Source organism: Homalodisca vitripennis, chromosome X (assembly GCF_021130785.1).
Source record: "Homalodisca vitripennis isolate AUS2020 chromosome X, UT_GWSS_2.1, whole genome shotgun sequence".
NCBI lineage: Eukaryota > Metazoa > Arthropoda > Insecta > Hemiptera > Cicadellidae > Homalodisca > Homalodisca vitripennis.
Genome location: NC_060215.1, coordinates 42346042 through 42359776, shown reverse-complemented (window position 1 = coordinate 42359776; position 13735 = coordinate 42346042). Strand labels below are relative to the sequence as shown.

General features: G+C 35.5%; 1 protein-coding gene across 1 annotated transcript in view; it reads left to right on the top strand.

Annotated features, from left to right (window-relative positions):
* Nucleotides 1–13735, top strand: part of LOC124368503 (aminopeptidase N-like) — a 46539-nt gene that overhangs the window by 309 nt on the left and 32495 nt on the right. The window contains exons 2-4 of the mRNA XM_046825750.1: nt 6712–6804; nt 8377–8558; nt 10361–10516. Of these exons, the coding sequence (XP_046681706.1) occupies nt 6712–6804; nt 8377–8558; nt 10361–10516 (431 nt within the window). The remainder of the gene's footprint in view (nt 1–6711; nt 6805–8376; nt 8559–10360; nt 10517–13735) is intronic.

Below are 13735 nucleotides of genomic sequence, written 5' to 3'. Positions count from 1 at the left end.
TAAGATTTTAATTAATATTTGGACAAAAACCGAATCTAAAATATATTTTATACCAGCTTTAGACGTCAGGTCATAAAAACAAAGTATGGTAAACTTCAGTACTCACAGGCACTGCTTGTCTAGTTTTCGAATTGTTGAACATCTCTTTACAGAGTTTGTACTAAGATACATAAAACATTGGAGAAAGTGCCCGATGAGGGAGGACACATATATCCGAGGCTTCCTTTGGAGGTACTTCAAATTGGCATTATAAACTAATTTTAATTTTTTTTTAATCCTAAATGCTTATAACAATATTCCAGGGCCAATTTTACGTTTGTATCAATACATGCAGATTAAATACACAGTAAAGCATTAATATTATAACCAGTCATTAATATTTGTAAACAGTTTGAGGCATCTATAACATGTTCGGTGGTATATCTATAATATGTCAGAGACGAAGACGTGATTGTTTTTTGGTCTCTGCTTCTCTCTAGAGAATGATTTATTTTATGGGGTTGCTATACCGAGGAGAGAGTTACTAGGGCTTTTCAGGAAAGTGTTTAAATTTAAATACAAGCTCTGGGATGTTTTGGTTTTACATATTTAACTTAAAATTGTATTTATAACGTACGCAAGGTTGTCCAAACATTTCCGGGTAGTTTATACTACAATAGTAATTCAGCGCTGGAGACATCTATCTCGCCTATCCCCAGGTTTTGCCAATCTTATGGTTTGTTTTTGTAATCCAATACAAATCTAAAATTCTTATATTATTTGTAATTGATTAAAAGTGAATACAATACTATTCAATTTGGTGTGGTTTTAAAACTAACGCTTCTTTGTAACAGGATTGTTCAATAATTGGGGGACGTGGCCCCTTTACCTCTCTACCACTATACGTCGCTCTGCTCATGTGTTTTGAGTTCAATTTGAAATCCTTTAGAACTGAGAGACTATACATAATATGATTTTAATCAACAATCTTGAACCTCAAAAAAAAGGAAGTATGGGTTAATTTTACCCGTGTATTGCTGATTTTCCCAGAGAAATACGTTAATTTTAGCCCAACGTACAGCCAGGGCTCAGAATGAAAGAGTGAAACTCGGTACAGACATCTTTGCGCCAGAGCTGTTTATGTCTGCAGCTGAATATTGTAGTTTATGATGAATTGCAACTGATATAGATATCTAAGTAGTGCAAACACTCCACTTCAAACGTATTCCGTTGGCATTGCATTGGATAAAACACTTCCTAAACTTCATAATTTAAGTGTCTATAATTCTTCATAAAATAATAAAATTCAGTTTCATTGTCCCTGAATCCAAAATTGTTGTGTACATGATGTTGAAAAAAAGTTAGTATAAAACTTAGTGTACCACTTTAAGACAAAAGCTGCTTGGTGACTGGAACAACAATGATGACCAACTTGTACATCTGACATGCAAGCTTGAACACATTTCTTCCGCTTTCTGTTTTCGTTTTCCTTTTTCCACTGCCTTTGTGTCCGGTAGCACTAGTCCTTTTGCTGTAAAACGTTGAAAATTCTTTATTTTGCCTCCATTTTCAAATACTTGAATGTCAATCTCAAATCGCTACGATTAGTGTGTAATAGAATACCTTGTTATATTTTACGTATATAAATATGCTATTATTTTCGTCGTGTTGCTTAAATAAATGTTGAATGTAAACCCGCATAATTAATATGTTTCTAACATTTTACTCACACGTTAAAAATCTGCAAATCTTTTGGAACTCGGCATGCTATAATTGGGGGTTGGGTGAGGGGGGGGAGTTATATCTATGTTTTTTTACTTCAAAGCGTCTAAGCCGATTCAGAGATATTAATTCAGAGTTCATGCATTATTCTTGGCATTTAAAAAAATGAGCAAGAGAAACTAGTACTGTAAATACACATTGTCAGTGGTATTTAGCCCTTCTAAGTGCTAATTGTAGTTAGTATTGTCAACGGAACCTTTTATTGTAAATAGCTGTCATCAGGCAACAGAGAGGTTTAAGGGCTTGTTCACATGAGCGCGACGTGTCGCGCGACACGCCGCGCGACAGAAAAATGGCTCCGTACACATTCGGCGGCCGAATGAGCGGCAGAACGGGCGGCCGACAACTAGTGCACTGCCGGTATGGAAGTGGAAGATGCAACATGTCTCTATATTTTGTACCGTCGGTACAAAATTCGCAAACAACGACAAAGGCAGTGGTGGGTGCATCCAATTTTATTTTTTGATGCTTTGTAAGTTACTTGTTTTTAAAATTCTTCATTTCTATACCTCTGGCTTTTCTAAACACATTATACTTGGTATAGTTAATCCAAAGGCTATATAATGAAACATTTATCAAATTACTGTATTGCTCTAAATATAAAACTAGCACTTATCCAACTGCTTTTTCTCTTCAACTGTGCTTTCAATTTTAGAAAATATATCTACAACTTCCTCCCACGCAGATCTCTTTAAAACCCTGTTCTTGTAATCTGGACTTTCAAGATCCCACAATGCTCTTCTCTTTTCAATTTCATCAATAAAACGTTCGGTGCCAAATTGGTCTTGCTCCATCTCCATATTCACTCACCAATATCACTACTGGACTCGGCGTGTGTACGCTCCAATACAAAACAAGCAACTGAAGCAGCGCTAAAGTCGCGCGGTTGACGCGTATACTACGAGTCGCGCGACACAACTAGCGGCAGGTTCAGCGGCGCGGCGCCATGTGTATGCTGCCATAGTTATATGTTGTCTTTTAGTCGCGCGACGTGTCGCGCGGCACAAGTCGCGCGACACGTCGCGCTCATGTGAACAAGCCCTAAGTGTATAGACATCACGTCCGGATGGTCAGCAGTGTTCTGTACTTGCTAGTGAATCTCTTGTATGGGTTGTCAATGATGTTTAGTGCATGCTCTTGTCTGGGTTGTCAGCGATGTGTAGGACAAGCTCTTTTATGGGTTGTCAATGATGTTTAGTGCATGCTCTTGTCTTGGTTGTCAACTATGCAGACGTATTACAAATCTTTGAAAATTTATCTTGTATACAAACAACCGTATTGCAATGGACATTGGATAACTACAATTAAATACTTGACCATAATACTATTAACACTGCACTAAAACAACTGAACTCATGTAAGAATGATATCCAAATAATCTCTACTAGAGGACAGGATCCAATGACCTCCAAAAGGAGCGTTACTTTAAACCTTAAAATTAACTACAATATCTCACTTACCATCAACTAAGGTAAGTCATGGCAATTAGACAAATACCCCATCCTTACATCTTGTTCTGTCTTTATTTTTTGTTTCATGTGGCATATAAGGGAGGATCATCCGAAGTTTGTATGCAAAAGTAATATATTCTCTGATGTCGATGAAGGGATTCATTTTGAGAATACCCAATATCTGGATTGTATTTAGTCTTGATGCTCAAGATTCTTTCTGTCTTACTTTTGAACCAATGTCCTCCAAACAGTGAGAACTTCCACTTTAAGTCTTTAAATTACTTTGCGAAGTTTCTCTTAGCATCACTGAAAGGAGAGTATGACCATTTGATGTAAATCGCAACCCCGCATCCTGTCGTGCTCACTGCTTCACATCAGGTTTCATACGGCCTCCACTCCATCAGTGACGTCAACGTCATCCGCAACCTAATCATGAAGAGTGAAGTGTTTCCCAGCATCATAGATGTTGGTCATGGTCCTTTAGATCAAAATCCTGTATTTGTGTTATCACTTGTCTCACGTTTTCACAAGTTCCATGACTATATTGAGGAGCAACACTTGACATTTCACATGAAAGAAGAATTGTCCTCTAGCATTGATGAAGTCAAGCATAGCCATTTGGAGATATTCCTATACCTGCGCTCTATCCTTGGTACTGCCTCAAAATAAATTCTACATTGTTTTATGTATAGGTACCATCTAGAACCCATTAAACATAACACTGTTTTCAACATCATAAAAGTAAGCCTGGTGATTCAAAGTAAACTTCCTTTGTTTTTTTTTTTTTTTTTGTTTCATTGTTTTACGACACTCTTTGTGACGTTACCAAATGTATCGGAAGTTAGGCAAGTTAACTTGCCAATCGATTGAAGTAACTTAGTTATTTCTAATTTGTCTCAAGGAAAATCAACCGGCTTCAGTTTTATATTCTCTGAGTTCCAAAAACACCTAGTATCAATATTTAGAGGCTGCTCACACTATTCTTAATTGCTGACGCCATTCTACATAGCAGAAGTTCTATATTTCTAAATATATATCCATAACGTTCAAAAACTTCAAAATCGTTGTAGTATTCTGATCGTATGTCATACATAGCATAATATAGTAATACAAACCATAGTACCCCTTATTCTCAACCCCAGTATCTGAATCACTTTTCGTGCAGGCTCCAGACCAAGCCGAAGGTACTGCGTCTGTATTCTCGCCAGATTTTCTTATTTTAAGCAAATCTATTTCGTGTTTTCATCAATGAAGATCTAGTTAGGCAAATTTAACGTCTCTAACATAAAATCAGTACCAAAGTTGTGGGCGGGAATTTCAGCCAGGGAAAGCTTACCGAAATTGCCTTTCGTAATACGTAAGAAAATTTTATTCAATAAAGCAGGAGAACGCATCAAAAGTAAAGAACATAACGGTTTCTTGCTAAACTTAAGCTTTAGCAAAGCAAAAAACATTTTGTATTAAGTACTCTAATTTTAAAAAACTCACCTGATAATGATTTTTAAGACAAGACTTTACGTGAAGCATAACAAAAAAGATAAAAAAATAGCTGGTGGAGTGGTAGTTTTTTTTTTTTTTAATAAACAGGTTGCTTTCAGAATTAAACCAACCCAACATGTACTTGGAACAAGACACTGTACCTTGATGAAAAATATTCAACAACTAAACCTTTGAAATTAAAAAGTCTAAGTTTACCCGACAGAAAACGACAAACAATTTAGGTTTGATTCTTTGATTCTATATGATGGTTCATAAGTTGTGACTGACAATTACGGCAAGATCCTTAAGCTCCCCTTTCTCCCCGTTGCATACATCCCTGTATCACTGAATGGTTAGTTCATGTTAAGAACAGCATACCAGACGACGTACTTTCGCTTTTGTCATTTTGGAGGCGCTTCGTTACAATTCAGACCGTGAAATGTCAAGGAGAGTAGGAACGGGGCGTGGGTTCGAGTCGCGTGATAGTTTAATGAATAATAGTTGTTAATCACCTGATTAACATAGGTTAACAATGGTTGTTGTGTATAAGCTATTAGCGTTCCGAACATTCCGTTATCAGACATTGTGTGTCCTGCGATGAAGATGACGTTTGTCTGACAGTCCTTTACAGATTACTGACTTGCCTTGTATGCATATAGATCGTCCTCGTAGTAGGCGCTTTCCTTCCTTCTTTATTAAAGATAAAAACGTGGAAGGTTATTACTACACATTACGTAGTTCTCTCGTTTTTCAGCTTTAGTTTTATTAGTACTTATTACAATTTTAATTTTGTTAACAAGAATTCGTGAAACTTGTGAGGGAAATTGAGTTTTTAGTGTATTTTGACAACTAGCACACATTTTCAGTTGAATGGTAATGACTGAATATTTCCGCAAGACATACTTGAATATACTGACATAGCTTTACAAAGTATTCACTCTGATTGATTGGTTCATTTGAGTTTATTCCCACCATAACAATGTACATAACATTACAAATGATATCATTATAGGAATTTAAATATTATATATTTAAATTATTATTATATATTATGACTAAATATCCCAGAGCAAAAATACAATCCAGATATTGGGTATTCTCAAAATGAATCCCTTCATCGACATCAGAGAACATATTACTTATCTGTGTGTAGGGAACATAGTTCATCACTCAAGAAAGGAAACAATAACTAAATGGTACCTAAAACCTAATGTAACAAAACAAGGTACGAAACTAGAGCAGATAATACTTAAAAGATTGTTTGTTGGAGATATAACGCAATTATGTTCCCACAAAGGAATATGTGGTCTTACTGAAGTGGTGAAAAAACCTCAGTACGCGCGTATAATGGATATGTAAACGCCCCAAAACTTTCATCATTTATATAAACAACCAAAGAGAGTAAACTAAACTAAATTTAAATAATTCAATAATACATAAATATAAATAAGTAAAACCAATCTAAATATTTACAAAAAAGAAACATTAAAACATAATATAATGTGTGAATTTATATCGTGTATAATATTTCCAAAGGCGGTGAATATTAATGCAAGTAGCTCATTGACGCTCAGCAAAATATTTGATAGAAAACGACGACAAATATAAACGTTTATAATTAAAATAAATTTTAAAAATCTTTAAATTTTAATTTAAATTAAAAAAAAAATTAGTTGCATAAAATAGTCGATTATAAACGAAAATTCGTGAATACTGTAAAAATTAGAGCAAACAAAGACTTCAAGCTACATATTTTCAACACCTTCGGTTATCTCTGCAAGAGTGAGTTGGATTGCTTTGTGCTGTTTCATGGAATCAAAAACAAATTTGTTTTACAGCTTTACAAATTAAAGTGTAAACATGTAGTACTTAAAAATCTAAAGGCACATAGCTACATGATGAAGAGTAGGAGAACAATTGTGAGACTAGAACTCATATGAACTCTAGTGTGCGATTAAATCCGAAAGATATTGAACATATATAAATCATTGTTTATTATTGATTGACTATATTTTTGCAGGTGACGATAGACGCGGAGGTGCGTGAAACCACCAGGAACATAACATTACATGCCAAAGGTCTAATTCTGGGCCCTGCAACTATCATCAAAGAGGTTAGCAGACTACAAAGCATTAAGTTACTGTTTCTGTTCACTTTCAAATTCTTTGTTCAAACATGTTTTGTTATTTAATTTACAGCATGTCACGAAGTGCAGAGATTTTTTTTTAGTTGCTCATATTTCAATGTAACAATATTAACGTTGCAATCATATAATTTGTCCTAGTCACATTCTGTCAATACTGATTCTATTGAATAAACCTTTAAAATGACGTCACAAGAAAGGGACTGTGATTTTAAAATTTTAAGTTGCCCCCTTCCATTATCAACCCCCTTGGAAAGGGGTGTGTAATTTTTGTTTACCCTCCAAAACTCCAGTGTAGTATTTGAATAAGTATTGTGAAGGTTGTACTTGTTTCTTTTCAATTTACCTTTCACATGACATGTCACAATATAGGGGTTGCATTGTTGAAATACTGTGTATCCTTCAAAACGTAAAAAAATGTATTTAAATAGGTATGGTGAAGATTATACATCGATATCTCAATCTATTTAGAATATATCAAAGCATTTATATATACCAAGAACTATAGCTCCGAAATCACGCCGAAGTGAAATGCCACAAGGGGGAAAACTTGTGTAAAACCTACGAACTAAAATTAAATAAAAAATTAAAACAAAAATCAACAGTCTACAACACATTTGTTTAAGATTACGGGTTAAGATTTTATTTTAACGTACGGTAGACTATCTTTCCCTCCTAATATTGTAGATATTATCCTCCCCCTCTATGGGGAGAGAGAACACGTAAGTTTGATAACATCTTTCCATATTTATCTAATTCTTTAAAGACTGGTGATATTTTTGTACGATTTAGAAAAAGCCATTTTAAAGATTGGGAATTGGGAAATGTTGCGCACTTATTATATACCGTTTTATAAGTGCAATGTACTAACCATTTTTTTCAGTGAATTATTTCTGTGTTGCCATGTTTTTGTTTAAAGCATTCAAAACAATTTTTTTTTTTAATTGGTAATAGTTAAAAGAAAATAGTACTGGATTTACAGCTAAATTCACAGTAAACATGACATTAATCCCATGCGTTTTAGTCTTCGGGAAAGGATTACCAAAATTTAAAAACTAATATTTATAACAACATTTATTTTAGGATAATGCAAACACTTGGTCACTTGGAGTAAAGAGTTAGCACTTATTGCATACCGCTTGTTTGCCACTCCAGTTGTCCACGTAGTGAATATACGTAATACTCAACCCCAATCATGTGTGTTAAGGAATTACAAAAAAATGGAGCTTTCATTACAGCAAAACTTCTTTGTGTGGTTTTTAATCTAATAACGTCAGTTTCCATGGGTAAAGAGGGTAAATACCTGTACAGCGCATATGCAAGTAACCATAAGGATGTGTAAAAACTATAAAGAACAATTTTTTACACCAAGATTATGTTGGCTAATTTTGAAAGTACAACGATGGGAAATGACCACAACAGTTCTCTATTGTTACAAAAGGTTTGATTTGATATTAGATAAACTTGGTGGTATAGTATCAAGCGCAGCTAAAGATGCTAAAGTAGGTTTTGTTGTGAAGTACAACCCATGTTAACTTCCAGGACAATGATTCCTCAATTGAGATTTCCGGACAGGAGACTAAGGGGCCATTGGTCACATTTCTTGTCAGCTCATCTCTCCAACCTGGAGACCGAGTGACCTTTAGGATACCTTTCTCTGGCCGTCTCAATCCATCCAGGCAAAGAGGCTACTATAGGATCAAGACCGGCAACCAGGATACTGAGTCAGTAGCAGTTATATTGCGTACATTATCTCTTTACAAACTTAAGGATCGTTTCGGCCGCATCACTGGATTTTATATTTATATTTCATACCTGCCACTGCATTTTAGTACCACAAGATTCATATCATTGTTAAAGTAGTTTAATTTGAAATAGTAATAACTGTAATTTTGCATGCAGAGATAGTTGAATAGTTTGTGTTTTCTATTCCTGTCTAAGAGCAAAATTGAGTACAATTAAATTAGACGACTCTTTTATGAATGTTTTATAAATATAACCATACATACATATATGGTCAACAAACACATTACACTAGACGAGTTATAGGAAAACTGGATTTATTAAATAAAGAAAATTATTTCTGTACTACTAACAGTATTATTACTAATTTACTACTTAGATTAAAATATCACTTTTATGTATTATACAATCACTAAATATTCTCTAATCACTTTTTCACTAAAAATCTTTAACAAAATGATCAGAACATTATTATTGTATTCAAAAATATGCTCTAGCTCTGAGATTCACTTGCACACACGTTTAAGGAATTGCCGAAAACGCATGTCAGTTATTTAAGGATCGTATACAGAATGCATACTTCTCAAAACGTATTTTAAATTTGGAAATCGAAATTTTAAAATCTCTGCGAACAGTAATACTCTAGTGTCTTAGCCTTAATTATGTTTAAATTTTACAATGCCAATGAGAAATCTATTTTTCCTAGTATTTCATTGACTTGTATAACTAAATATTTTGTGATGTGCCAATAGCAACGAAAAAGAGCCTATTTTTGCCATTTCGGATTACATCAAAGTGAAGTGCGATTAGAGATGAAAGATATGTTTGAAAAAATAACGGTAATTAATCGGCTGGGTCGGATAACGTGATTGTATTCGCCAATTAACAGATAATATATATTACGAATGATTTTTTTAGAGAAGTTCTTCTGCTATATAATTTTAATGTCGCAAGTTAATTTCGTGTGTATTTTACTATTGCAATTGTCAGAAATTACTATATATGTAGCCAATTACTAACAAGTTATCGGATAGCTTCTTGTTCCAGTGTGCTGGTTTTTTAAGTGAATGGTTTCTCAAATCCCTACAGTTGAAGACTTATTTACAAAATTTTACTGTCCTATTTTTTACCTAAATACTCTATATTACAATTTAAATTTTGCACTGTACAAAAACAAAATAATTTGCAGTTATAAAGTAGAATTAGTTGCTTCGGAATGCGATCTGTGCCGTTTTCTTCGGAAAATATAGAAAGAGCTGGTGAAAATGTTATCCAAACATCTAGAACCATGATATGTATTTCACATTCTTACATACTGCTACAATAGGAATTGTTCCCACTGAGACAGGAGTAGGGGAACTCAAAAGATTTTGTGGTTGTGTTACTTTTCTCCTAATTATACATGGCAAACATGTTTAAAACACGGTAAGAAATACCACTTAATATATATATAAAGCATACTGACCACACTTACTTTTCAGATTTAGAAAGAATGGCCAATGCGTTTTCTATATTAAAAGAAATATACAGATATACATTTTCACGAAACCCTTTATGCAGATTTTAAAGCAGAACAATCCCAAAATGTCAGACCAAACCAAATGTACAAGAGGAAAGATTGATAGTGATACTATGTTAATGATTTACTACTCTTTAATTAGCTTATAAACATCACCAAATATACTATAGGCCTAAAATAATATAAATACTATAGTGTTTTGTGTATTTTGTTGGATAAAGTAAGATGTATCGAAATATTTCATAAATATGGCATATTTTGTAGCTGGATGTCGGGCACTGTTTTTGAGTTCAACCATGCCCGAGAAGCGTTTCCATGTTTCGACGAGCCAGAGTTCAAATCTAAATTTCGTATCAGCCTGATCCACCACCAGAACCACACAGCGCTGTCTAACATGCCTGTCGTCAGCTCTCACAGTTTGTAAGTTACATGTGAGAAACTTAACTAGTATCCTGAACTATTACACCTAATAGCACCAGAACCACACTGCACTATCTAACACGCCTGTTCTCAGCTCTCACAGTTCGTAAGTTACATGTGACAACATCACTAGTATCCTAAAACTATTACACCTAATAGCACCAGAACCACATGGCGCTGTCTAACATGCCTGTTCTCAGCTCTCACAGTTTGTAAGTTACATGTGACAACATCACTAGTATCCTGAGCTTTTACACCTAATAGCACCAGAACCACACGGCGCTGTCTAACATGCCTGTCGTCAGCTCTCACAGTTCGTAAGTTACATGTGACAACATCACTAGTATCCTAAAACTATTACACCTAATAGCACCAGAACCACATGGCGCTGTCTAACATGCCTGTTCTCAGCTCTCACAGTTTGTAAGTTACATGTGACAACATCACTAGTATCCTGAACTATTACACCTAATAGCACCAGAACCACACGGCGCTGTCTAACATGCCTGTCGTCAGCTCTCACAGTTTGTAAGTTACATGTGAGAAACTTAACTAGTATCCTGAACTATTACACCTAATAGCACCAGAACCACACGGCGCTGTCTAACATGCCTGTCGTCAGCTCTCACAGTTTGTAAGTTACATGTGAGAAACTTAACTAGTATCCTGAACTATTACACCTAATAGCACCAGAACCACACGGCGCTATCTAACATGCCTGTCGTCAGCTCTCACAGTTTGTAAGTTACTTATGAGAAACTTAACTAGTATCCTGAACTATTACACCTAATAGCACCAGAACCACACGGCGCTATCTAACACGCCTGTTCTCAGCTCTCACAGTTTGTAAGTTACATGTGACAACATCACTAGTATCCTGAGCTTTTACACCTAATAGCACCAGAACCACACGGCGCTGTCTAACATGCCTGTCGTCAGCTCTCACAGTTCGTAAGTTACATGTGACATCATCACTAGTATCCTAAAACTATTACACCTAATAGCACCAGAACCACATGGCGCTGTCTAACATGCCTGTTCTCAGCTCTCACAGTTTGTAAGTTACATGTGACAACATCACTAGTATCCTGAACTATTACACCTAATAGCACCAGAACCACACGGCGCTGTCTAACATGCCTGTTCTCAGCTCTCACAGTTTGTAAGTTACATGTGACAACATCACTAGTATCCTGAACTATTACACCTAATAGCACCAGAACCACACGGCGCTCTCTAACACGCCTGTTCTCAGCTCTCACAGTTCGTAAGTTACATGTGACAACATCACTAGTATCCTGAACTATTACACCTAATAGCACCAGAACCACACGGCGCTCTCTAACATGCCTGTTCTCAGCTCTCACAGTTCGTAAGTTACATGTGACAACATCACTAGTATCCTGAACTATTACACCTAATAGCACCAGAACCACACTGCGCTATCTAACACGCCTGTTCTCAGCTCTCACAGTTCGTAAGTTACATGTGACAACATCACTAGTATCCTGAACTATTACACCTAATAGCACCAGAACCACACGGCGCTCTCTAACATGCCTGTTCTCAGCTCTCACAGTTCGTAAGTTACATGTGACAACATCACTAGTATCCTGAACTATTACACCTAATAGCACCAGAACCACACTGCGCTATCTAACACGCCTGTTCTCAGCTCTCACAGTTCGTAAGTTACATGTGAGAAACAACATCAGTAGTATCCTGAGCTTTTACACCTAATAGCACCAGAACCACACGGCGCTCTCTAACATGCCTGTTCTCAGCTCTCACAGTTCGTAAGTTACATGTGACAACATCAGTAGTATCCTGAGCTTTTACACCTAATAGCACCAGAACCGTGTATATGTTCTAATATACCTGCGTGCAGACACACATAATTTGTAAGGTAGATGTAAGGAAATCACTGCTAAACCTATCTATGTCAAAACTAATCTACTGTAAATCTAATGTTGAGGAATTGACATTTTTGTATCGTTTTGCAATGTTTAATTTAAACAATCATGCATAGAATAATATTTATCATTACCTAAACCAATTATATGGTGATGGGTTTGTTGTGCAGTTTTTTGCATTGAAACTGTTTGCGTTTTTGAGACCTGACAAAGTTATCTAAGTGAATGAATTCGTGTTCGTATTTTGGTCTTAAGATAACATAAGAGAATTTTTAGTATTAAAATTTTGCTTATAATTCAGGGAACCACGTTACTCTTCAGTTTTCTTTGATTAGAGAATAGCATTTCCTGTCTTTTCTTTCCCAATAGAATAGCTATTACGTTAACGTAATAATCTCGTAACCTTACGATAATTAGTTACACTGATTGCGTTTTACATGGTTACCGATCTAACTGGAGATATATAGGCAAGGTTATAGAGTTATACTGAGAAGTAAGTTTTCTTTTTACTCAACTTTGATGGGAACAACTTCATCATATACGTACAGCTTTACTGTTGCTGCGATATAAGTACAAAGTATGCATGTGCTAAGAACATTACTGGGACCTGAAAATACAAAGGGAAGAGTTAAAGACGGTATAGTTTTATCCTTTGTTCTGTTTTGTTTGAAATTAAAAAAGTAAGGCCGGTGTCTGCACAGTTTAAAATATGTTTTTACGTAACTTATAAATGTCAAAATAACTTGAAACAACTGGGCAGCCTGGTATCCATCCTGAATACATAGTTGATTGATTTCACAATAAAGTCACGCACAACGCTCAAAGCGGCAAGAACATGAAACTACTACATGTAAGACGTACCGATCGGGTCGACAGTACCAAATACGAGGCATCTAAAATGTTGCCGATCCGATTGAGTCCTAGGGTCAGCATGCCAGTTAACTTGTTAACACACTGATTGAACTTTAGGGTCGAGCTAGAGGTAACACAGATTGAAATCCTGACTGTGATAGTAGCAGTTTTATCATTATATCATCTAGTATACAGTACCAAGTCTTCCCTTTATCCCGATTGAAAGCCTTTTGCACTGAACAATAGCCCGTAGAGGCGTACAGAATGGAGGCAAAATTGTTATATTTATAGATACTCCGCCACAATAGGAGAAAAATATTTTTCATGTCCAAAACCAATTCAAAACTTTTTTGTTTGTGATGAATCACTGAGATGTATAAAAATATCTGAAATTATTAAAATTTAAAAGCTGGATCCAAAGACAGTGTGAATGAGTGAAATGTAAGTTTGGCTA